Genomic DNA, 27,544 nt, shown 5'->3' on the forward strand with positions numbered 1-27,544 from the left:
GTAGTATTAGATACTAAGCAAAGATCACAGCTTTTTTTGCAGCAGGCACCTTTTAATCTTACAAAACAGAAATTCACCACTTTTTGTTTGAACTCCATAGTAAGCACTAAAGAAACATCCTTTTTACTCAAAACTAACATAGTATTGCACTTCATCTTCATCCAGAGACAAAGATGTATTGAATTAACTGGAGGTGTACACAGTAAATGGTTAAATGTTTTAATATGCGTGGCTGAAGGTTGGTTAGTTAACAAGGAAAGAATAGATCTGATTCAAGACAAATGAAATTGGTTACACAGGCTAATGCTTCTAACTATCCTAGTTAATCAGAGGAAAACTACTGTCTTTTGATGTTTTAAAGAATACTGTCAAAAAATGCCACACAACATCAATTGAGTTTTTAATCTATTATAAAGTTGAGCTGGTTTCGGCTTAATTTATCTTGTACTATTAAATGGCAGTACCACCATTGCAAATTGCCATTTAACTGTTGGTAGTACCATTTTGCATCGCATTAGTAAAATAGCTCGAGGGAGATCTCTTAGTACACTGTAACAGAAATTAAATTATTGACATTTCCAGATTGCTGTCTATGAAACTTGGCAATTTCAGCATTGAAAATTTATGGAATTGTCCTGAAATTGGTACCAAAGGCCAAACTACAAATGTATGTATGTAAACTGCAGTTTAACAGCCAACAATAAAGTGATTCAAAGCATTCCTCAAGAATAAGTCACATTAACAGGAAGAATTCCAGCTCACTAATAAATACATATAAATAACACTAGCTAACACCTAGTGTCTGTTAACTCAGCACCAGAAATGATAATGAACAATTTACACTCAGTATGTGGGATGCTTACCGTATTTTTCAAAGTGGTGGAAAAACATACAAACAAAGTACCAGTTCATATTTATTGACAAAAAAATACAGAAGCAGAAAGACATCAAATATTTAATAGTACAATACTTACAGAACAGATAACATTTCAAAGTCAGTTTGCTGGCAGTACAGTTCTCCTAAAAGAATGAGTTTTAGTTTTAGGTCTTTAAGACTCTGAGCACTTGGAGGGTAAAGTCCCAAGTACCCACAAAATTATTCACCCTTATACAAATATTACAAGTATTGCACAGATCAACAGTATTTGCAGGCTTGTTGTCAAAAACACTGCAATTTATATAGATTGCTAATAAGCAATTAACCATAAATTCTCCGGATTTTTGACAGCATACAATTCACATTGCAGCCAGAACAAAGCTCTTTAGTTCCAGTTTACTTGCTGATCAATCCAAATGGCGTAGAGACTACATTCCTCCTGCTTACATGATTAAAATACACCAGACTACCACCTCCATTTTGACCTCAACTATTTTTATCACCGTTCCCCTTGATTGCATGCTGATGACATCTGTTTAAAACTGTACATATGTCTGACGGATGAATTGTATTTGGCTATAATGCCCCCTACTGGCTTATAGGTTGCTGGCATTCTTGGTACAAAGGAACTATATACTGCAGGCTCACTTTGCACATTCCAGGCAGGAAGAAACTGAAGGGCTACATCAGGTCTCATAAATCAAAATGAAATACTGGATCAGAAAGTGAATTGAATTAGACTGAACACTGATACAGTTAGTTAAAAACAAAATATCAGCAATCTTCCTTCTGTAGATTTAGGCTCCAATCAAATGAATTAGCAGTGACAACTAATGTTATTTGTTCAAATTAGACTCATTTACTGCATTAATTTTGTATTCATTTTATTGTTAAATACATGCAGTTCACAATTTTTTGCTTGCTAGTACATACTTCTGACTTTTATATAGCAAATTGTGCCAGAAGTCCAGCTTAATTTTGCATGCAACAGCTTTAACAGTTACAGTAGATAGTAGAAAGAAAATAGGATGCAAATGACAATCTGAAATGAGACATCATTTAAGTGGTCAAACCAAAGAAACAGTAACAGAATCATTCATGCTCATTATGAAGTAGTTTCAAATTACATTTTTGTTGAAGTCTCATAAGAGATGTCTTTACTGAAGCACACTCAAAAAAATACCACTATAGCATTGAATACCCCAACTGGACACAAGTGGAGAAACATTTGGAGCATTTACTTTTTTTAAAAAAAGGAACAGAAAACAAAGCTGATGCAGACAATGCACGATGGAAATCTACACTACAATAGCATTTTCAGTTTTATTAAAATGCTACAACTTGTATACACAAAAGAAGCAACATTTACTGAGAGACAATTTAAAAATAAACTTTGAGATATTAAGATTATCATGTTTAACCATGTGCAATGCTCACATGTAGATAATACATACATTTATATATAGACAACATTTGAGAGCATTTCTTGTAATTTACAGAAAATTGTTTAAACATCTGAAAGATACTTTTCTGTGGACCTCTAAGCAATGCAATGGACAGATCCTACGAAACAAACAAACATAAAAACTATATCTTCAGATAATCGAAGAATTACATGCAATGCAGGTTTTATAAAAACATTAGGCAGAAAATTGATCCAATCTTTCTGCCTCATGCCCAGTTAACTATAAACATAAAATGTTGAAAATACTCAGCAGGTCAGGCAGCATCTTTGGAGGGAGAAAATGAGGTAATGTTTCAGGTCAATGGACTGTCCTTATCCTCGTAATCTATAGACATGTAGCCGCAAAGATGTGGTAGAGCAGGTCTTAAATAGAGCTGCTGTAGTTCTATTAGAACAGCTTAACCTAGCTGTAAGTTAAATTTATATTTCATTTTCTCTAGTCTTCGAATCTATGTGGTGGGGTGGCCTAAAGATACAACAGGATTGATAATTCAAATGTTTTTGTCCAACTCATCACTATAATGAGTTTTTTAATTCTACATTGTTGCTTCCTTATTAGTTATGTGCTTGATATTCATGGTATTCCAAATGGGGGAAGCAATGGCATAGCATAATTCAGAAAACCAGGCTAATGCCCTAGTGGGATTTAAATTTAATACTAAAATTACCTGGAATATGAAGCTACTCTCAGGCAATGGCGCCATGAAACTACAATCAGTTCTTGGAAAAACACTCCTGGTTTACTAATGTTCTTAAGGAAATCTGCCCTTACCTGGCCTGGTTTACATACAAATCCAGATCCACTGCAATGTGGTTGACTGCTAACTGCCCTCTGAAGCGACCTAGTAAGCCATTCAGTTCAAAGGCAATTAAGGATTGGATACAAACGCTGGTCTTGCATGTGATGTTCAAATCCCAAGAAAGAATTTTCAAAATTCCAAAACTCACGAAACTGATCAGTTCACGTTCAATACAGTAATCATCAAGCTTTGGTAAATGTCACCAACTTAGGAGCTAAAAAAAAGTAAGTTTATTGCAAATAGTAAAATGCCAATGCAATTGAAACTTCAACTTTGCATTAAATAAGCAAGGTGTTCAGCTCCTGATGCAAAGAAAAACGTGTACCAATTCCAAACACCTTATAGATTAACCCTAAAAATTATATATAGTTGTATACATCTTTCAAGGGGTCAGTTTGCTCAGTTAGCTGGATGGTCTGGCTCGTGACACAGAGTGAGAACAATTCCCACGCTGGCCGAGGTACTGCGAAGGACTCTCCTTCTCAACGTCTCCCCCGAGGTGTGGCAACTCTCAGGTTGAACCACCACTAGTCATCTCTCTCTAATGAGAAAGCAGCCCAATAGTAAAAATATGGCAACTTTACCATTACTTTACATCTTTCAAACTGTCAATATGGCTACCAAGGTTATTTGTCCATTCAGATAAGTTTACAATAAAATTGGCTGCGTTCTTGAAATGCCAGCTACGTTTCAGCCTGAAAAAAGGTTCTGTTTTGACAATTATACAGAGACTCAAAAATCAGATGATATTAGTCTATTCTACACTCACAATTTTCGACAGACATTTTCATTCTAAATGCCACTCGGCAACACTGATACCAGGACCTGAGGATATTTAACTCAATTAGTAGTACATTGTCAGAAGTTCCATTGTTCAGATAATTCATATCTATTGAGCCCACATGTCGTAAAACAGCTGCATTGCTTAGGGTTGAGGCCAGTTGAATCTCAAGATCATATCCAGTGATTCAGTGGCAAAATGCAAGAAATTCCAATAAAAATTTCTACCTCAACCAATACATAAACCAACCATGCCCCCAAAATTTGTTATTTGCAAATCTTCTCTTTGTAGTTTCTATGTTTTGAAATAAAGCAAGCTTGAGCAACAGCGTGATAAAGTGTAAATGTAATCCAAATACTTTCCATTAGGTGACATTAAAATGGGAAATTACAGTTTGATTTTTTTCATTCAATACCAAAATATTGTATACTGAAATGATGATTCCAGACTTATTATGTTTTAAACTAATATGTTTTTCTGAACTGAATAAAACTTTAATGACTTTGAGCAAAATGGTACCAAAAGCAAGTCAATAATGCAGTATTACTTAATTAAAATCTAGCTAACATACACACTTAACATAGACCTAACATAAATCACTAGTCTACCAACTAGATAATATGGTACCAGCAAAGCAAGATAAACTCAAGGGCTTTGATAGTAACTAGTTCATAGAATACAATGGGATTTTATAATTTTAGATATGGAGTTTTTCCAATCTAGTTAAATTAATAATTTAGCATAAAAATTGACTGAAATACAACTAGCCTTGAGGTACAGTATTCAATTTGTTGAAAAATCTCTCAAGACAGTAACTTTGAAGTATAAGTGAACAAGTTTATATTTTTAAAAAGTGACTTAATTAATAACACACTAATTAGAAGATTGCGATTGTTTAAGCCATTTGAAATTCATACTCTTAGTATATCTTAATCCACGATCAGAAAATAATAATTTTAAACTTTTAAAAACTGTGGCAACATCAGGACTGTAGATTACACTTTTTCCATGGTCTTCAGTTGTCAGAGAATGAACAACTTTTTCATCTGGAGAATGGAGATGATGTAAAACAGTAGAGCACAGGGAATGGCTGAATGGTATAGATATAGGGATGCTAGAAACTATACAAAGGAGAAGTGAGTGAGACTTGTGTTGATACGCTTGGATGTGGAAAGCAAGGAGGTGGTTCAATGGGGACAAGAAATGCCAGCATAGACTAAGTGGAACGAATGGCTTGTTTTTACATTGTATAGCTTATGTAATTAGTTATGAATCCTGGGGTACGTGCAGAAGAGTAAGATCAAAGGATATGCTGAGGGACACTCATCCCATGAAAGAATGGTGACAGTAGGCGGAAACCTTGACAGCACACAACATCGGTTGGTTAGTACTTTGATTCAGTTTTTTGATCAACTGAACTGTCATGTCTGCAATTTAAGTATGAATCAAGCATTTTATGGAATTAAAATGTGATGGAAGTTAGAGTCATACAGCACAGAAACAGACCCATTAATCCAACTCATCCACGCCAAACAGACAACCCAATCTGGCCAAGTCCCATTTTCCAGCATTTGGCCCATATCCCTCTGAACCCTTCGTATTTATATACTGATCGAGGTGCCTTTTAAATGTTACAATTGTACCTGCCTCCACCACTTCCTCTGGTAGCTCATTCCATACATGCACCACTCTCTGCGTGAAAAAGTTGCCCCTCAGGTCCTTTCTAAATCTTCCCCTCTCACCTTCAACTTTTGAACTCTTCCTCCTCCGCCCATCCCTAAGGAAAATAAAACTTGGCTACTCACCCTATCCATGCCCCTCAAGATTTTAGAAACCTCTATAAGGTCACCCCTCAGCTTCTGACACTCCAGGGGGAAAAAAAGCCCCAGCCTATTCAGCCTCTCCTTATGACTCAAACCCTCCAAGTCCCAGCGCCATCCTTGTAAGCCTTTTCTGCACCTTCTCAAGATTAACAACATCCTTCCTATAGATGGGCAACCAGAATTGTATGCAGTATTCCAAAAATGGCCACACTAATGTCCTGTATAGTTGCAACACGACATCCCAACTCTTATACTCAATGTTATGAACAATGAAGGTAGCATGCCAAACACCATCTTCACCACCCTGTCCAAGTGTGACTACACTTTCAAGGAATTATGCACCTACACTCTAAGATCTCTTTGTTTGGCAACACTCCCCACGACCCTACCACTAAGTGTATAAGCCCTGGCCAGGTTTGCCTTACCAAACTGCAACACCTCACATTTATCTAAATTAAATTCCATTTGTCACTCCTGGCCCATTGGCCCATCTGATCAATGTCCCATTTACTCTGAGATAATCTTCTTCACTGTCCACTAGACAACCAATTTTGGTGTGATCTGCAAACTTATAAACATATCTCCAATATTCACATCAAATCATTTATGTAAATAATGAAAAAGCAGTGGACCCAGCACTGATCCTTGACACACCACTGGTCACAGCCCTCTAGTCTGAAAAATATCCCCCCTCTGTCTCCTACCTTCAAGCCAAATTGTATCCAATTGGCTACCTCCCCCTGGATTCCATGTGATCTAGCCTTACTATCCAGTCTACTGGGCAGAATGTTGCCAAATGCTTTACTGAAGTGCATAGAGACAACATCTACCACTCTGCCTTCAATCTCCTTTGTCACCTCAAAAAAAAACTCAGTCAAGTCAGCGAGGCACAACTTCCCATGCACAAAGCCACATCCCAGTGCAAAATCACATTGAGGCTTGCAAATTTGTACCAAGGTATCAATATTGAATTGTAGGTCCCTGCAAGGTTCTCAACTATGAAGCTGCTGGATCATCATAACTGGTTCAGTGATCCCTTAGGAAAGAGAACCTGCTGCCTAAATCCAGTTTGACTAACAGGCCAGACTGACTCCAAAATTCAGAATGAATATAATAATGCTAACTGAATATTATATTGTGTTGCCTGCCTTTCAAGAAAAATGAAAATCAAGCTACAATGCAGCAATTATTTTTGAAAATTCAATTAATTCAAATTGATACCAGAATGCAGATGTCAAAATTTATAATATTAGTTTGCGTTTCTACAAATATATAATCGTTGTGCAACATGAATAAATGTCATTGGTACACTATTTTTTGCCTGTACCGCAAAACAAATTATAGCACATTGGGGTTGGTGAAATCCAATTTTACTCATCATATATATTGTTTTCACGAAGTCAGATTCACAATATACATCACTGGTTTCACAAATCATGTTGTAGAAAAAAATTAAAAATCAATCTCACCCTGTGCAAAATTGAATTGGAATAGTTATTCCATAAACCATTATCAGTAATGTACTGGTACCAAAGAAAGGCTAATCATTTTACATTTAATGTCTTCTTACCAATCTAGAACATTTTTCATCTAATGAAATGTGCATTGAACACCTGACAGAAGAATAAATAAGCCTTTAATACAAGCATTTGCTTTAAAATAAGTTTGGTACTTCTCCCATTATCAGTTCCTTCGCGTGCTGAAATTTGAAGATTTGCACAAGTTTTTTTTTTAATAATGTAGTAAATATACAACATTGCAACTTGGATGCTAGCTACAGATCAGAAAAATAGATCTGCCTGTGTCAGTAAGGAGAGCCACCACATTCAAATATATGTACACATCAGAAATAACGTTCCCATTTGGAGTTTAATACAAGATTTCCTATTCAATAATGATGTAACATAATAACATCCCCCTACCCTGGGCCAAAACATAATACCAACATTCTAGGTTCAGGCAATTGGGATTGATCTTCCCACTTTCTGAACGACATCTTTCAGTATTACAAATAATTCAGCATCTCAGCCTTCGACACAATTTAAAGCCCTGAAACAAGCTTCTGTGCAAAATTATATTGTCCATAAGTCCTAAAAACAGTGAATTTCAAGTCTTGATTTCACACACATTTGCTATGTACTAGTTTGATAACAATTTTTAAAAAGATGACCTTGTATCAGATTGTAATTAGGACCCTAGGGATATTCTCTATACCAACTCCCAATCAAAATTGTAAAGTGTTTTTAAATTACAGTATCGTAACTTTTGCTGGGAATTGCTGTCAGAAGGCATGTTAAAACATTACGCTAACTTTCATCCCACCTTTGACAGTCTTGATATTGTCCAGATCTTCAAAACAGTTTCAAATCCTATTTGACTAAAAGAAAAATTTGAATTCAAAATCTAAAAGCACATCTTCTCTTTAAAGTACAGCAGACCAAGATCAGCAAGTCCAAAGTGTATCTTCAAATTTTGCAGGATCAATGTTTCATTGTGCTAAACTGTCATATTCAGTATGAAGGTATGCAATTATATTAAAAATTTGCCAAATTCTCCATGATGATTGCACTCAATATAATTTAAGTGGAGTAGTGTTTAGGTAAATAATCAAGAAGAGGACTTTAAATATAATTACTTGTACACCCACTTCCCAGTTAAACATTGATAATATTTTTAGTGGCTTTAGTATCAATCTTTCTTACATCATGCAACTCCTTTCCAAAGCATTCCTACGTAGATTAGTGAAAATTTATATAAAACATTCTGCTTGTTGTTCACTCAAACAAAAAAAAAGGCTATAATATTTGAGTTTCATCAGAGCACAGCAATATCATTCATAACCAGATCAAAACAGCAACAGGTAGCTCAGCCAGAACCTGGTGATTCCAGCTGTGAACATTATAACAGTGTTCCATTGAGATCATAGCTTCTTTTATTTAATAAAGTAAATGGCAATTAATATGATGCTGGAATACAAATGTACTTCCTCCCCCCTCCAAGTACTTACCAAATACTATAAAACTCTACCCTGAGCAGAATGTGCTGGTTTCCAAAAAAAAGTGTCAATTAATCACAGCCATCTTTAAAAGAAAAGCTACAAACGATCAATTGAATTCGGAGTCTTGAACTCAATCTTGATCCTTAAGGAAAGTCTTTCCAAACTTGTACTTGAAGCAAGTGTGAAAGTAATAAACTTTATTCAGTCTGAAAAATAAATACCAATAAATCCAGCAAGCATGGAGCTGTTAGCGCTGGAAGAGATATACAGTTTAGTTATTAATGGTCCATGCATCCTCATCCATGGAGGTCATCTGACTTTAAGTCTTGATGTCATCCATTCTAATCCCTGACATAACCTGCAAAAGGAGACAAAGCACTTGCTAGAAACATTGTTCAATATGCTTCATTACAGAAAATGAAATGGAGGTCAGTCCCCTCGCTTCCCAACCTCCCCACCAAGCACGCACATACTATTTTGAACAAAAGAGCAAACTAGGTGCATAGTAGCACTGCAAAACAAAAAGCTCCTATCCACATCTAACCCCCCATAAAGAAATGATTAAAAACAGTTACTTTAGAGCAGCTGAGCACTACTAAGGAGGTCAACTGATGTTACAGAATCAGAGCTTTTTTTTTTAAAATCAGCATTGAAAGAGGCTGTTCTGCCCATCATGATGTGGGGCAATAAACAGCCATCTACTATCTTCCAGCAGTTGCCTGTAGCCTAGGATGTCTAATCCTAGATTTAAGTTTTGTTATTCACATTTGAAGGTAATAAAAAAACCTAAACTGTAAAATTCTAACCACTTACCCTTCTCCTGTTAGAGCACAACAAGCTTGAATATGCCACTGATGGTCCTTAATTGAGGTCAGTTTAAGGTATTGAGAAATTTCAGCTACACTCATACATTCTTTAACATCTTGTTTGTTGGCAAAGATCAGCAGTCCTGCTTTCTTCAAATCCTGAATTGCAAAACACAAAATATTGTTTTACTCTTAACAGTATTTATCTTGTTACTTCTACAGACTGGACTTTCAAGTTTTAACTTTTAAGAACAGACCCCAACAAAGACTGAAGTAAAAGCATTGTGAACTACTTGCCTTAAAACTCTGGGCTATCATATGTAAGCTAATATGAAAAAAATACACTGGTTCACTGATGGCTGCTTCAAGTCGTCAGTGTGATAAAAGGGAGAAAAGAGTAGTTTCATTCTCAATAGACATTCTCTACATTTCATTTTCTCAATACTTTAATACTGATCATAGAACTTCTGTTCATACATTCAAAAGCTCATCTTTACATCAGAACTGCAGATGTAAAACAGCAAGATAAATGTTTGCTGAGTAAGGTCATATTCTCAAAGTGAACGCCTTTGCCTAGAATCAAATCTACGTTAAGTTAAATACTAAATATTTGATGAATCCACTAATTTTGCATAGAAACATTCTAACAGATCAAACCATCACCTTTGACATTCAATGGTCTTATCATCACTGAATACCAATATAATATCAATGGAATTACTATTAGCCAGAAACTGAACTAGATTAGTCATAAATACTGCAGCTACGACAGCAGGTCAGAGTCTAGTAATCTGGCAGGGAGTAACTCATCTCCTGATTCCCCAAACCCTGTGAACCATCTGAAAGGCACAAGTCAGGAGTGTGATACAATACTCCCCACTTGCCTGGATGAGTGCAGCTCCAATAACACAAGCAGCTTGAAAATATCCAGAACAAAGCAGCCTCCTTGATTGGCATCACAACTACAAACATTCACTCCCTCACTATCAACTCAGCAGCAGCATATGTACCATCTACAAATACACCACAGAAATTCACCAAGACTCCTTTAACAGTACCTACCAAACCTATGACCACTACCGCGTACAAGGACAAAGGCTACAAATACATGGGAACACCACCACATGCATATTTCCCTTCAAGCCATTCGCTATCATGGCTTGGAATTATTATTATTCCTTCAATGTTGTTTGGTCAAAATCCTGGAACTCCCTCCCTAACAGCACCACAGGTGTACCTACACCAAGTGAATTGTAGCAGTTCAAGAAAGCAGCTCATCACCTACACCTCAAGAGCAACATAAATGGACAATAAACACAGACCCAACCAATGATAACCACATCTTGAGAATCAATAAAAACTTTTGTTGGGAGTTGGTATGTACACGGACACCTGGATGCTCATCCACACGAAAAGAAAAGGTAAGTGTATTGCATTTTAATTCACAATGAAATTTTCCAGGGATCAGTTGGCTGGATGGCTGGTTTGCAATGTAAAGGGATGTCAACAGCATGGGTTCAATTCCCACATCAGCTGAGGTTACTATGGAGGACTCTCCTTCTCAAGCTCTACCCTCGCCTGAGGTGAGGTGACCCTCAGTTTAAACCACCACTATTCATCTCTCTTTAATGAGAGTGTGGCCCTATCGTCTGAAGACTGTGGCAACTTTTGAATTAAAAGTAAACACATTTATACAGCTTCTTGTTCTTTAACAGCTTGTGTGTACACTTTCAAGTGATAAGATTTATTCGAAGGTATAAAAAATAAAAATGAATTGTAATATGCATGTGTATAAAGCTTAAGGTCAGAGCTGGCATACTGTATATTATTTTGCACTATAGGAAGAATGCTGAAGCTAATGTGTAGGCTCAGTACAAGTTCACTTGGATTATTACGGTCTCTGCAGAAATACAAGGAAAAACTGGGGCTCTTTACTGAAAATGAAAGATGGAGTCAGCTCAAGGAAAAACTATTTAAAATTGAGAAGGATGGGCAGAGTAAATAGAAATAGACAAAAACAGAAATTGCTGGAGAACTCCGCAGGTTTGGCAGCATTTGTGGAGAGAAAACAGTTCATGTTTCGAGTTTAGTAACGCTTCTTCAGAAATGTTCTGAAGGGTCACAGGACTTGAAACATTAACTTTTGTTTCTCTCTCTACAGATGCTACCATACCTGCTGAGTGTCTCCACCAATTTCTACGCTTGTTTATTTCCAGTCTCCAGCATCTGCAATTCTGTGTTTTATTATATAGAAAGACAACTTTTGGTAACTGAGGATTTGAAAATAAGGAACACATTAAATTTTGAGAGATACGTGACAAAGAAAATCATTTTTTAAAAAAATGGCTATTCAGCAAATGACAGCTCATATGGAAGTTAAGCACCAATATGAATTATTCAGACTAAACAACCTGCTTCCAGAGTGTAATGTCATCTAATGTGACAACAATTCCCCACAGAGCTTCCAGAACAGATGTTCACTTCATGAAATCGCTTTGATCATATATGTTAGGGAAAGCATGATGGCTGGTACAGTGGGAGGATACTGATATGTTTTTCTAAAGATAGTAGGCAGCCTATGACAACAATTCAAATACACATCTGATCTAAAGGATTGAACTTCTGAAAATGCAGCACTTTTTGTGACTAGAGTTAGCCGAAAAACACACGTCTTTATCATCGTGCATTCGACTGGACCATCCACAAGAAATACCAAAAATAAAGGGAAAATAACATTTATATTCAGAGTACGACTGTTTGGTTGGCAAGTGGACGGTGACTGGTGGAAGCTTTGCTATGGAGAATGCATCAGTTAGTTAATGATGACTGACAGTTAACAGCCAAGATTTGTTTAAATTTTAAACTGGCAGGGTGACTGATTTCTCAGGGTAATGCCTTGAGCAATGAACCAAGAATGGAAATCACCTACTTTGTTACACTCAAACAGGCACAGGGCACGTACATGTTCTGTCCGCAAACAGCGAGATCCTGTATTTTTATATACACAACTTTGAGTACATGCAAGTGTGTCGTATAGTAAGCCCCAGTGACTATCCTGAACTGGTTATCGGTATAATTTTCACCACACTCAGAATTTTGTAGCAAATGTCCAATTATGGAATCACATCTAAGATTGAACATGGTGTTGTAAGTTTTGCAACAGCAGGATGATTGGCTACCATCCTCACTTTACTTGTTATCAGCAACCAAAGAGGTGTACTGCTTGGTATGTTTTGCCAATATTTGAGACACAAGGCACTGAAATTCATATGCCACATTATTCACTTGTGTGTTGGACAGAATGTCTTTCTGGCTCAATCGTAGCATCCTGTTAATGGCAAATACCACTCATTACTATTGCATGGTAGCAACATGAGACAGCTTCTTCAACTGTGACTCAAACTTTTGAGATACCTTCCACTTCTCATGACCACATTCAAAGCCTTAATCCCACGACTGAGGGGTAAGAATACTCTCAACTCACCCATCTTGACACCAAAGAGTTTTTGAGCACTGCACTCAATTCAAACAGAAGCAAAATCCATCACGGACCAAGTGCTACTTTGATAAATTAAGAAAACAGCTGTTGGCTACTGTTCAGACTTTCACAGAATCATAAAGAAAGTTGGGTTTAACTGAATCTACAAAGATCAATTCAGTCAATGACCATCAGATTAATGTGTGGTAAACTCTTAACATTCTTTTGAAATACAAAGATAAAATCAGTGATACCTCCCTTCTTGATGCAAATCTAATTTTCTTCTCAGTGCATTTTTGAAGAACAATTAACACATTTATTTCAACCAAACCCTTTTTTCATTTTAAATAACCCAAGCAAATGCTGACTCTCTTTGACATTCATGTTTCTGACCATTAAACTCACTTTCAGAAGGCTAATACTTTGTCACAATTCCTCAAAATCAAAATTAAACTCCCAACCATTAAAAGTGTTTAATTTTTTTTAAACAAGCATGCAAAATTAAAAACTTGTGTGCTAGCCAACCCCCATGCCATTTCTGTAACTTCACAATTCTAGTGAGAATTCAGGTGATAGGAGTAAAATTAATTTCTTCCACAGTTATAGACAAAATACAGTGGCAAAGCGTGAGCAAATGAGGAAACACATGGCCTATATCTCAGCTTACTACTTGTTAAAAGTGTCAGAGAAATTAATGTACTTGCAGGATGTATTATATCAGAGAAAAGTAAACATTTGAATGCAGTATTAAATCCACTAAAAGCATATTATTAAGATGCAGTGTCAATTTAAAGAGTGCATGTTAAAAAGGTAAAACCTTGTAATCAAGACAATGCTCAGGGACTAAATAAAAAAGGCAGTAGCTCGATACTTAACATCTCATCAGCATTTGATGTAAGGCTCCCCTTGTACCTTGCACAAGGTAGCAATCTTCCCAAATTCTCTGTCCTGACCTCTCTCTGCCCCCGTATTCTTCCAAAAAAGGCAAAACTGTACAACAAGTCTTATGTGTAACCTTGAGCCTTCAGGGGTACATGTTAAAACCTAATACTATTTATAACTATTAAAATTAGACTTATTAATGCCAACACCTACGTAAAGCTGGAGTGAGCTCACTGTATTTTAGGATCCAGATAATCAAGATCAAAGCAATAAACTTATAAAGATTCAAGCACAATTAGTAATTTCCACGTTTAACGCTTCTCTCCATATTTCCATCTTGTGTTTTCCTAATAATTTCTCTTTTGAACAAAAAACTGAATTATCCATTGGCTGAATAAAGCAACTTTGAAACTTGTTGCTAAAAATATGAACTATAATTTAAAATAATAAGCTTCACCAGCTAAGGATATTCAAGTGAAGAGCTTGTAGATTAAGATCCAGCTTCTGGATTGGTTTGCTTTGAATGTTGCACTGAGGAAATGCTGTCATTCTGAGGCAAAATGAAATGTGAACAAAATTGCCAAAGGTGTATCAGATCAATGCAATAAATATTCATTTTTCGATTAGTCATTCACCTCAATTGCTGTTTCACAGGTCTCAGCTCCTAAAAAATTGACAGCTATGTTTATTGATATTACAGTGACTATCGAAAGAAACTCGCTCGCCGTGAAACACCTTGGGACATCCTGAGGCACTAACACAAAATTAAACAAAATCCTGTAAGGAAGTGCTTATATTTGTAATGGTCATGGGAAAGATCGTTAATTACCAATAGTATCAATTCTATTCCAACACAGCCAACTTTCTATGACACCACCAGAAACATTTCCCTTTTGTGTAATTGCTGCCTCTGCAGCAAATCACTGCATATTTTTGACAATTTAAATTTCCCCTTTCAGTCACCCTCCCTTAATCAACCAATTCTGTTCTTCACATTGATTTCCTTCTCTTCCCTGACACGGAGACAGAATTTTTATCTCTTCATTGAGACCGAAACCTTTACAAGCTCCAGTATTGGGGGCTCTTGCCCATCTTATTCAGAACAAAATTCCCCGATTTCTGATCCTCTCCAGCCTGATGTTCATGGTGAACAACACTAACACCCTCTTCTTTTGAACTGTCCTTCTGTGTCCTTGATTTGAAGAAAACCTTAACTTGAAATTGGACTTTCAAGAATGAAATCAACCATGATTTTCTCTTCCAAAAGAACATGACAACCTGATAATATTAATCAACATACATAAAATATCCAATATGGCAGGTGATCAATGCTTAGGCCCAAATAAAACATTAGTGGAGATACAAGTTGAGCAACTTGGTCAGTTTACAGTAGGCCGCTCACAATATGCGGGTCGAGGGAAATTTAGGGACTTGGTTGTTATTTGCTGCTGCTTACTTATTTCTCACCACTAAACAGTAACTAAATCAAATATCTTTGGATTCATTTATATTTAGTCAATTAAATATCAAAATATAATGATAAAGCCTGATTTCAACTACATATGAATTTGTATGTATGACACAGACAGAAAAACTTTCTAATGCAATATTTTCGCGTGACACAATAGATGTTTTGAGAGTGCAAGATTCACAGATAAAATAAGTGAGAAAAACGCTTTTTGGGAAACAAAAAGGGAGCAAGAAAGAAATGATCTGGTGGAACAAAAGACATTCTGTCTGTAAACACAGTGCAATTTCTGGATCAAGACATATCACTGACACAGGATAAAAAGAGATCTACATAATCCATTCCAATTAAGACCTTCGAACCAAAGCGTAGAACAGTTCCAAACTTGAACTTTTTACTGCTTTCATCAGATGATCAAACAAATTCAACATTTAGTAAATAAGCAGAGAAGACTGAACAATGGAAATACATTGAATTGCTCAGTGCTTACACTCCTTTGATAAAACGTCCTCATTTCCATGACTGGTATTAAAACTCTCTCAAATATGTATTGAAAGTTTTTGGCATTAATACATAGAAAAAGCAATCCAAAAAATGGCATGTGTGTGAGATAGAGGAGGAATGTTTAATTTACATTCTTTATCATTTCCAAGCAATCTACAATTCAAATAAGGAACTTAAGAAAATGTGGAAAGTTTAAACAGATAATCAAAATGCTTACCTCGTGCGCCAACATTTTGTAAAGCTCATCTCTGGTTATAGCTATCCTCTCCCTGTCCATACTGTCTACAACCACGATTACAAACTGAAACACATTAAGAGTGAAAATGGATATACTGATTTGCTTTACAATAATAATTATAGCTACTTATACAACAGTAGAACCTAGCTTAGGGCAGATTCTTGCAAGTATACAAAGCTAAGCTAACACGAAGTTTCTTTGTCCGCAAAGGACTGACTCAGAAAGCAAGGGTGAGATTTTTAATTCATACCCAAATCAGTTATAAAGTCAACAAATTGAGTGGATCAATCCTCCAAAAAAAAAAAAAAAAAAAAAAAAAAAAGAAATATTTTGGTGATTAATGTCTTATTGTCATAGGAAGGGCGAACACACAACACCAATACCAACAGCAACCAGGGAAGGCAATAGATGCTGGCCAGTCAGCGACACTCACATCCCACAAATGAAAAGCTAAAATTAAAAGTAGTACATGTAATTGACAGCAGGGGAAATCCTATTACACCGCTGTGCAGGTTGCTAGTGGTTACATACTAGATGCAGTGTGTGGCATTTAAAATCTGGCCAGAAAAATTAAATTTCAGTGGAAGGTCACTGGACTCAACATTAACGCTGCTTTCTCTCCACAGATGCTGCTAGTTGAGTTGCTGATATTGCTGAGTTTCTCCAGCAATTTCTGTTTTTGAATCAAATTTTGTGATGGGTCAGCTGTGTGTTTAGCTGCTTTCCAGCTGAAAATTAAAACATCCAATTAATTTAAGACAAAATATGATGGAATGAGGATTTAACAAACTAAAATATTTATTTTGCATGTCATCTGATTGAGTGAGAAGCAGATTACTTGGGTCAAATACACAGCCAGAAAGTTACCATAATAGCTAGGCATTCAGATTCATGGTAAATCGGGAACCTAAGACACAGGAGCAGAATTAGGCCATTCAGCCCAAGTCTGCTCTGCCATTCGATCATGGCTGATGTTTCTCAATCCCATTCTCCTGCCTTCTCCTCCTAACTCTTGATCCCATTACTAATCAAGAACCTGTCTTAAATACGCTCAATAACTTGGCCTCCACAGCCCTCTGCGACAATAAGTTCCAGAGTCATAATCCTTTGGCTGAATAATTTCCTCCTCATCTCAGTTCTAAAGAGTTGTTCCTTCACCCTGATGTTTTTCCCCCGGTGCCTAGTCTCTCCTACTAGTGGAAACATCATCTGCTTGTCCACTCTATCCAGGCCTTTCCCAATATACCGCAAGTTTCAGTTAGATCCCCCCTCATCCTTCTCCATCAAGTACAGAACCAGAGTCTTCAATGCACCTCATATGACGAGTCCATCATCCCAGGATCATTCTTGTATACATCTTCTGGACCCCCCAAATGCCAGCACATCTTAGATACAGAGCCCAAAACTGCTCACAATATTCCAAGTGTGGTCTGACCAGAGCCTCAGCGGTACACTGCTGTTCTTGTAATCCAATCTTCTTGAAATGAATGCTAACATCACATCTGCTTTCCTAACCAGCAACTGAATGTGCACGTTAAACATAAGAATCCTGAACTAGTTCCTTCGCACTTCCAATTTCCAAAGCCTTTCCCCGTTTAGAAAATAAGTCTATGCCTCTGTATTTCTGACCAAAATGTACAACCTTACACTTTGCCACATTGTATTCCACCTGTCATTTCTTTGCCTACTTATCTAGCATGTCCAAGTCCTTCTGCAGCCACACTGCTTCCTTAACACTGCCTGTCCTTACGTACAATACCCTGTCCTACATTAACTGCCTCCCACTCACCTTCTCATAGTTGTTCCCTTATCGGCTGTGCATGAAGTTTGACCCTTTCCATACTCTCTATCCTATTACTTATTCTGGAAACTCTGGGACAAACACTGGAAACTATTCCATTTGTAAATGTTCATGGGAATTAGATTCCTAATGATGATAGCAGATTCTTCACAGGTGAAGATAGCAGAAAAGGTCCATGTTAGTTGTCATGTTTGGGCCTTCGTTCATGCCTTTAGCTCTGGTTCAGTAAGTCTGGGTTCACGTATAGAGGCATGTAATAACATCGCTGAACAGCTTGGTTAGAATGCATGACAATCTGTGCTGAAGGGCACAATTGGGTGGGATCTTAGATGGAATACCATTGGTGACTGAAGAAATCTGTAGAACCAGAACCATTTGGGGTAAATTAAACTTGATTTGAAGGAGGACGAGAAACTATGTCTTCGTAAGGGTTGCTGTGGTGCAGTGGTAGTGTTCCTACCTCTGAACCAGAAAGCTTGGGTTCAAGTCATCAACGATTCCAATGTGAATTCAGGAGGTATACAAAGAACAATACAGCACAGGAACTCTCCAAGCCTGCACCGACACATTTTGCCCTTTAATACTAAAACTGTCTTCACTTACAGGATCTGTATCCCTCTATTCTCTTCCTATTCACGTATTCATCCAAGTGCTTCTTGAATGCTGCGATTGTGTCCACTTCCACCACCTCCTCTGGCAACGTGTTCCAGGCACTCACTACTCTTTGCGTGTAAAAATTGCCTTGCACATCTCTTTTAAACTCCCTATCTCCCCCTCACACCTTGAACCTGTGTCCTCTAGTACCCCTGCACCCCGGGAAAAAGCCTCATACTTTCCACTCTATTCATGCCATTCACAATCTTATAAACTTGTATCAGGCCATCCCTCAACCTCCTGCGCTTCAGTGAAAACAAACCAAGTCTATCCAACCTTTCATCGTAGGTGAAATCCCCCATACCAGGCAACATCCTGGTAAGCCTTTTCTGTACCCTCTCCAAAGCATCCACATCCTTCTGGTAGTATGGTGACCAGAATGGTATGCAATATTCCAAGTGTGGCCTAACTAAAGTTCTATAAAGCTGCAGCATAAACTTGTCTATCCTTATACTCAATGTCCCCTCCAATAAAGGCAAACATGCCATAGGCATTTTTTACTACCTTATCTACCTGCACTGCCACCTACAGTGATGTGTGGATCTGCACACCCAGATCTCTCTGCAAATCAATTCTCCCAAGGGTTTTGCCATTCACCGTATAATTTCCACCTGTGCTTGACCTTCCAAAATGCATCACCTCACATTTGTCCAAATGAAACTCCATCTGCCATTTTTCTGCCCATGCCTCCAACTGATCTATATCCTGCTGTATCCTCTTAACAATCCTCCTCACTATCCGCAACTCCACCAGTCTTTGTATCATCTGCAGACTTACTAATTAGACCAGCTACGTTTTCCTCCAAATCATTTATGTAGATCTTGAACACCAGAGGTCCCAGCACTGATCACTGTGGAACACCACTAGTCACAATCCTCCATTCCAAAAAGCATCCTTCCTCAGCTACCCTCTGTCTCCTAATAACTAAGCCTGTTCTGTAACCATCTTGCCAGTTCACCCCTGATACCATGTGACTTCACCTTTTGTACCCATCTGGCATGAGGAACCGCATCAAAGGCCTTACTGAGGTCTATGTAGACAACACCAACCACTTTTCCCTCAATCATCTTTATCACCTCCACAAAATAATTCGATCAAGTTAGTGAGGCACAACCTCCATCACACAAAACCATGCTGTCTATTGCTAATAAGTCTATTTGTTTCTAAATGGGTATAGATCTTGTCCCCGAGAATCTTTTCCAATAATTTCCCTACTAACGACATGTGACTCTCAGGCCTGTAATTTCCAGGATTATCCCAGTTACCCCTAAACAATGGGACATCATCAGCTATTCTCCAGTCCTCTGGGTCTTCACCTGTGGCCAAAGAGGATACAAAGATGTCTGACAATGTTCCAACAATTTGTTCTCTTGCTTCCCTCAATATTCTAGGGTAGATCCCATCAGGACCCAGGGACTTCTCTACCGTAACACATTTTAACACACACAACACCTCTTTTTAGTAGCAACTTACCTTAGAAACTCGACACTCCCTTCCCTGAGATCATCCTCAACCAATTCCTTCTCTTTGGTGAATACCAACACAAAGTATTTATTCAGGACCTCACCTACCTCTTCTGGTTCCACACAGATTCCCTCCTTTGTCCTTGAGTGGGCCAATCCTTTTGCTGGCTACCCTCTTGCTTTTTATACATGTATAGAATGTCTTGGGATTTTCCTTAATCCTGTATGCTAACAACTTTTCATGACCTCTTTTTGCCCTTCTAATGCCTTGTTTAAGTATTTTCCTACTTTCATTATACACTTCAAGGGTTTTGTGAGTTCCCACCCTTCTAGACCTTGCGTATGCTTCCTTTCTCTTTTTGACCTAGGTCATAATATCCCTGGTCATCCAAGGGTCACGTAACTTGTCATACTTATCCTTCATTCTCACATGAACGTGCCGCTCCTAAACTCTTATCAACTGCTGTTAGAAATATTTCCACGTCTGATGTAGGTTCACCTTCAAACAGCCGCCTCCAATCAACATTCTCCAGTTCCTGCCTAATATTGTTGTAGTTAGCCTTCCCCCAATTTAACACCTTCACTCAAGGACTGCTACTATTCCTATCCAGGAGTATCTTAAAACTCTCAGTATTATGGTCACTACTGCTGAAGTGCTCCCCCACTGAAACTTCACTCATGTGGCCAGACTCATTTCCCAAAACCAGGTCCAGTCTAACCCCTTCCCTGGTTGGGCTGTTTACATGTTGTGTCAAGAAACCCTCCTGAATGGCCCTTACAAATTCTGCCCCATTCAAGTCCCGAGCACAAAGTGAGTCCCAGTCAATATAGGCGAAGTTGAAATCACCCACCACAATGACCCTGCTGTTTTTACATCTTTCGAAAATATCTCTACATTGGAAGGCTTGTATTATACCCCCAGCATTGTGATTTCACCTTTCTTATTCCCGAGTTCTATGGTATGGTTAGTAAGTTTGCAGATGACACCAAAATTTGTGGTCTAGTGGACAGCGAAAAAGATTATCTCAAAGTAAATGGGGCATCGATCAGATGGACCAATGGGCCAAGGAGTGGCAAATGGAGTTTATATGAGTTATTGCAGTTTGGTAAGGCAAACCAGGACAGTGCTATATACTTAATTGTAGGACCCCGGGGAGTGTTGTCAAACAAAGCGACTTTGGACTGCAGGTGCATAGTTTCTTGAAAGTGGAGTCACAGGTAGACAGCGTGGTGAAGGCAGCATTTGGCATGCTTACCATCATTGTTCAAAACATGGAGTATGAGAGTTGGGATGTCATGTTGCAGCTGTACGGGACATTGGTGAGGCCACTCTTGGAGTACTACGTACAATTCTGGTCACCCTTCTATAGGAATGTTGTTGTTAATCTTGAGAGGATGCAGAAAAGATTTACAAGGATGCTGCAGGGACTGGAGGGTTGAGCTGTAGGGTGATGCTGAATAAAATCACAGAAACCCTACAGTGTGGAAATAGGCCAATCAGCCCAACAAGTCCACACCACCCCTCCGAACAGCATCCCACCCAGACCCATTCCCCTGCCCTTTTCCCTGTAACCCTGCATCTCCAATGGCTAGGCTGCGGCTTTTTTTTTCCCCGGAGCGTCTGACACTGAGGGGTGACCTATAGGGGTTTACAAAATCATGAGGGGCATGGACAGGGTGAATAGTCAAGGTCTTTTTCCCCAAGGTAGGGAATTCCAAAACTAGAGGGCATAGGCATAAGGTGATTGGGGAAAAATTTAAAAAGGACCTGAGGCGCAACGTTTTCACGCAAAATGTGGTGCATGTATGGAATCAGCTGCCGGTGGAAGTGGCGGAGGTGGTTACAATTACAACACTTAAAAGACATCTGGATGGGTATGTGAATGGGACGGGTCTAAGAGGGACATGGGCCAAATACTAGCAAATGGGACTAGGTCGGATTGGAATGTCTGGGCGGCATGGATGAGTTGGTCCGAAGGATCTGTTTCTGTGCTATGTAACTATGACTCTGGATGTCATATTTGCCCTAAAAGTCTGTCCCAATATGTCTAATGTATTTGTTAAATGGCTCATAAGGTATTGGGGAGAATTTAAGTCAATAAGGACAGAAAAGGGCTAAAGCAAACAGAAATAGGAAGAGTGAAAAGAAGTCGAGAGATATTTAAAACAAACTTGATCGTAATGGTTCAGAGCAGGGATTGGTAGATATTTGATATAAAGATTTGATCACACTGACATTTTGGAAAAAATCCAGGAAAATAGATGAAGCAAATATTAGGTGAAGTGAATAAAAACTCATTCTTTTAAGATCCACTACAACTACGAGTGGAAGATGAAAGCATATATACCTTCACTTCGGTAAATTGGACAAAACTGTCCACACGACTCTAGATGTGGTCTCACCTAAGCCCTACATAAGTGCACCAAGATTCCCTTACTGTTACACTCCAGTCCCGTTACACAAAGACTACCACAACAATTGCCTTCCTAATTCCTTGTTGTACCTGTATGTTAAATTTTGTGTTTCATGTACAGCATATCCAAATCAGTTTGCCTACTGACTTGTGCACACCTTTTACCTTTCTCTTAAAAATAAAATTTGCACTGCTTGTTTACAGTTGCCAAAGTGGATTATTCAAAATTTTCCCACATTCTACTACCTGTCACATTCACGCCCATTCATTTAACCTGTGCGTACTTTGTACTCCGAGATGTATTTCCCCATCTAGCTTTGTTTGAAAATATAAATAAAACAAAGGAAGCAAATCAAACTAAGAGATCTGTATAATTTGGAATGCAAGCCTAATCAAGAAGAAAATGGTAATTAATGTGCAACAGTGCACGATAAACACAATCTGAATCTGTACTAAATGTTTCCAAGACACAGAATAGGACAGATAATGCAAGCATAAGATGTGGGTGACTTATTGGGTAAAATATGAAATCAAAAGTAGTGTAAGGAAACAACACAGATAGCTGGAATTTGGCATGCATAACCATAGAGAAAGATTTACATAAGATAACTTCTCCATATTATTAGCAGGACACAGTGGATTAGCAATGGCTTCACTACTTTAAAAAGTTTTTACCTAATCTTAATACACAATGATAAAATTCATAGACTATTCAGAGAATATCAGACTAAATTTGAGATTAATCTAGGTTGATATTTCTTTAAAAAGCCCCAAATTGAATCTCACCTCTGTATTAGTATAATAGGTGTTCCATGATGAACGCAATGACTCCTGACCTCCGATATCCCACATCAGGAAGTGTGTGCTATTCACTACTATCTCTTCTACGTTGCTGCCTATTGTAGGTGATGTGTGTACAACTTCATTCATGGAGCTGGAAGGAAAAATACACCATGACAAATAAGCAAGAAACCTAACAATCTTTAAAGTCAGAAGTGTGACGTGTGATACTCTCCACTTGCCTGGATGGGTGCAGCTCCAACAACATTGGACTTGAGGAGCTTGATACCATCCAGGACAAAGCAGCCTGCTTGATTGGTGCCACATCCACAAGCATCCACTCCTTCCACCACTAGTGCGTAATATCTACAAGATGCACCGCAGAAATTCACCAAAGACCCTTAGATAATACCTTCAAACCCATGAGATAACAAGGTGTAGAGCTGGATGAACACAGCAGGCCAAGCAGCATCAGAGGAGCAGGAAAGCTGATGTTTCGGGTCTAGACCCTTCTTCAGAAATGGGGGAGGGGAAGGGGATTCTGAAATAAATAGAGAGAGAGGGGGAGGCGGACAGAAGATGGATAAAGGTGGAGAGGAGACAGACAGGTCAAAGAGGCAGGGGTGGAGCCAGTAAAGGTGAGTGTAGGTGGGGAGTTAGGGAGGCCAAAAGTCGGGCCAGGGAGGACAGACAGGTCAAGGGGGCAGGATGAGGCTAGTAGGTAGGAGAAGGGGTTGGGGATTGAGGTGGGAGGAGGTGATAGGTGGGAGGAAGGACAGGTTAGGGAGGCGGGGACAAGCTGGGCTGGTTTTGGGATGCAGTTAGGGGAGGGGAGATTTTGAAGCTTGTGAAGTCCACATTGATACCATTGGGCTGCAAGCGAAATATGAGGTGTGCTGTTCCTGCAACCTTCGGGTGGCATCGTTGTGGCACTGCAGGAGGCCCAGGATGGACATGTCGTCTAAGAAGTGGGAGGGGGAGCTGAAATGGTTCGTGACTGGGAGGTGCAGTTGTTTGTTGCGAACCGAGCGTAGGTGTTCTGCAAAGCAGTCCCCAAGCCTCCATTTGGTTTCCCCAATGTACAGGAGGCCACATCTGGAACAGCGGATACAGTATACCACATTAGCAGATGTGCAGGTGAACTTCTGCTTGATGTGGAAGGTCTTCTTGGGGCCTGGGATGGGGGTGAGGGGGGAGGTGTAGCACTGCCTGCAGTTGCAGGGAAAAGTGCCGGGTGTGGTGGGGCTGGAGGGGAGTGTGGAGTGGACAAGGGAGTCACAGACAGAGTGGTCCCTCCGGAAAGCAGATAAGGGTGGGGAGGGAAAAATGTCTTTGGTGGTGTGGTCAGATTGCAGATGGTGTCGGAGGATGAACTACATCTTCAAACCCGTGACCACTTCCATCTAATAAGACAAGGGCAGCAGTTACATGGGAACACCACCTCCAGGAAGTTCCCCTCACTCACCATCCTGACTTGGAAATATAATTGCTATTTCTTAATTGTCACTGGATCAATATCCTGGAATTCTCTCCCTAAGGGCACTGTGGATCAACCTACAGCATGTGGACTGCAGCAGTTCAAGAAGGCAGCTCTCCACCACCTTTTCAAGGGCAGCTAGGAACAGGCAATAAATGCTGGCCAGCCAGTGACACTCACATCCCACAAGTGAAATTAAAAACTCACTTGTTTTTTGTTCGTTTGTTACTGGGATGTGAGGCCAGCATTTATCATCCATCCCTAACTGCCATGGAGAAGGCAGAGGTGAGCTGCCTTCTTGAACTGAAGTCCAAAGGGTGGTACACCTACAGTGCTGTTACAGACTTCCAGGATTTCGAACAGCAACTGTGAAGGAACGGCAATATAGCTCCAAGCCAGGATGGAATGTGACACAGAGGGGACTTGCACAGTGATGTTCTCATGCATCTGCAGCCCTCCGTCTTCTAGTAGGTCGAGGTCACGAGTTTGGAAGTTACTGTCAAAAAGCCTTGGTGAGTTACCTTGATGTCTTATAAATGAGACACACTGCTGCCACTGTGCCTCAATGGGTGAGAATTTTGAAGGTGAATAGTACGCCAATCAGGCAGGCCACTTTGTTCAGAGTGGTGTCAAGCTCCTTGGATATTGTTGGAGTGTATTAAATCACACCCCTGATTTGCAGCATATGGTTGGTGGACAGGAGGCAAGTTACTTGGCACAGATCTCACAGCCTTTGACCTGATCTTGCAGGTAACAGTATTTATATGGCTAGTCCAGTTCCATTGCAGGTGAATGGTGACGTCAATGTTGATAATGGGGGAATTCAGCATTGATAGTGCCATTGAATGTAAAGCGATGATGGCTGAATTATTATTTGTTGGAGAATGTCATTATATGGCATTTGTGTGGCATGAATGTAAATTGCCACTTATCAATCTAAGTCTTGGTGTTATCAGGTCTAATTGCTCATGGACATGGGCTGCTTCATCATCTGAGGAGCTGCAATTGGTTCTGAACATTATGCAATCAGCAGCAAATTTCACCACTTTAGACTTGTGAAGAAGGGAAGGTCATTGAAGAAGCAGCTGAACACAGCTGAGGAATACCTGCAGATATGATTGACCTTCAATAACCACAACTATCTTGCTGTGTGCTAGGTATGACTCAAACCAGTGGGGTTTCCCCAAATCCCATTGACTCCAATTCTGTTTGGGCTCCTTTAGCCATACTGGATCAAATGCTACCTCGTTGTCAAGACAGTCACTCCCACATTAACTCTGGAATTTAACCCTTTTGTACATATTTGGACCAAGGCTGCAATGAGATCAAGTGCTGAATGGTCCAGGCAGAAACCAAACTGAGAATCAGTGAAATAAAACAAAGAACTGCAAACGCTGGAGATCTGAAATATAAATAGAAATTGCTGGAGAAATTCAGCAGGTCTGGCAGCATCTGTGGGAAAAAAGCAGAGTTAATGTTTTGAATCTGGTAACTGATCATGAGTCACCAGAGTCAAAACATCAACTCTGCTTTCTCCCCGCAGATTCTGCCAAAACTGCTGAGTTTCTCCAGTAATTTCTGTTTTTGTTTCAGAATCAGTAAGCAGGTTATTCTTTTGCCACTGCTTTATAGTACTATGGACAATACTTTCAATCATCAACGAAGTGATGGAGTGTGGACTGATAGAGCAGTGATCGGCTGGCTTTTATTTGTTCTGCTTTAGTGATCAAGACGTACTGGCGGAACTTCCATATTGCTGGGTAGAGGTCAGTGTTGTAGCTGTACTAGAATGGCTTAGTCCATGGTATGCAAGTTCTGGAACACAAGTCATCAGTACTATTGCCGGAATACTCTCAGGATCCTTTTGTAGTATCTCGTATCTTCAGCCATTTCTTGAGATCACATGCAGTGAATGAACTGGTTGAAGAGTGGCATCTGTGATGCTGAGATCCTCAGGAAGCTGACATAGATCATTCACTTGGCCCTTCTCGCTTTCATTACCGCTGAGTCAAAATCAGAGTTCATCCCACTCCCAGTATTGTGGATGATTTCACTTAATTTGACTGCAGCAGTTTAGGACAATTACTCACCATCCACCTTTCCCCTAATCCCAATTCCTCCACCTCCACCCCCAACATGGAGCGTTCCACTCGCAGACGTCCTCCTATTTCAAAGACCGCAACTTCCCCTCTCCAGTGGTAAAAAAATGCCCTCAACCACATCTCTTGCATTTCCCGCACTTCTGCCCCAAACAAAAATCAAGACAGAATCCCCCTGGCCCTCAGATATCACTCCACCAACCTCTGCATCCAGCGTAACATTCTCCACCACTTCCATCACCTACAATCCGATCCCACAACCAGAGATACTTCCCTCCCCACCCCATCTGTCTTTCATAGGGATCGCTCACTCCGCGACTCCCTCATCCAGTCCACCATCCCCATTAACCCCACCACACCTGGCACCTTTCCCTGCAACCGCAGGAAGTGCTACACCTACCCCTACACCTCCCCCTCACCTCCATTCAAGATCCGAAGCAAATTTTTCATATCAGACAGGGAGGTTCACTTGTACATCCACCAACTTGGTCCACTGTATCCGCTGCTCCCGATATGGCCTCCTCTACATTGGCAAAACCAAGCACAGACTTGGGGACCGTTTCGTAGAGCATCTGTTGCATATAGAGCGCAAACGACAATACCTTCTGGTCACCAACCATTTTAACTCCCCCTCCCACTCCCTCGGTGACATGCCCATCCTGGACATCCTCTAATGCCACAATGACACCACACGCAAACTGGAGGAGCAGCACCTTATATTCCGCCTCAGGGGCCT

At 39.4% G+C, this 27,544-nt stretch overlaps 1 protein-coding gene across 2 annotated transcripts; it reads right to left on the reverse strand.

Annotated features, from left to right (window-relative positions):
* Positions 1-1,740: 1,740 nt before the first annotated feature.
* Positions 1,741-27,245, reverse strand: arl5a (ADP-ribosylation factor-like 5A). Of its 2 annotated transcripts, none has more exons than XM_048598949.1 (5): positions 27,228-27,245; positions 23,239-23,386; positions 16,100-16,183; positions 9,558-9,709; positions 1,741-9,102 (listed from the first exon to the last, which is right to left on the reverse strand). In XM_048598949.1, exons 2-5 carry the CDS (start codon positions 23,380-23,382, stop codon positions 9,054-9,056), a joined length of 429 nt encoding a protein of 142 aa, XP_048454906.1. In that variant the 5' UTR covers positions 23,383-23,386; positions 27,228-27,245; the 3' UTR covers positions 1,741-9,053. The 2 variants fall into 2 exon arrangements, with proteins under 2 accessions (XP_048454906.1, XP_048454905.1); XM_048598948.1 differs by lacking the exon at positions 27,228-27,245 and adding an exon at positions 23,475-23,520.
* Between the last annotated feature and the right edge of the window lie 299 nt (positions 27,246-27,544).

This window comes from Rhincodon typus, chromosome 7 (assembly GCF_021869965.1).
Source record: "Rhincodon typus isolate 14 chromosome 7, sRhiTyp1.1, whole genome shotgun sequence".
In the NCBI taxonomy this organism is placed as follows: Eukaryota; Metazoa; Chordata; class Chondrichthyes; order Orectolobiformes; family Rhincodontidae; genus Rhincodon; species Rhincodon typus.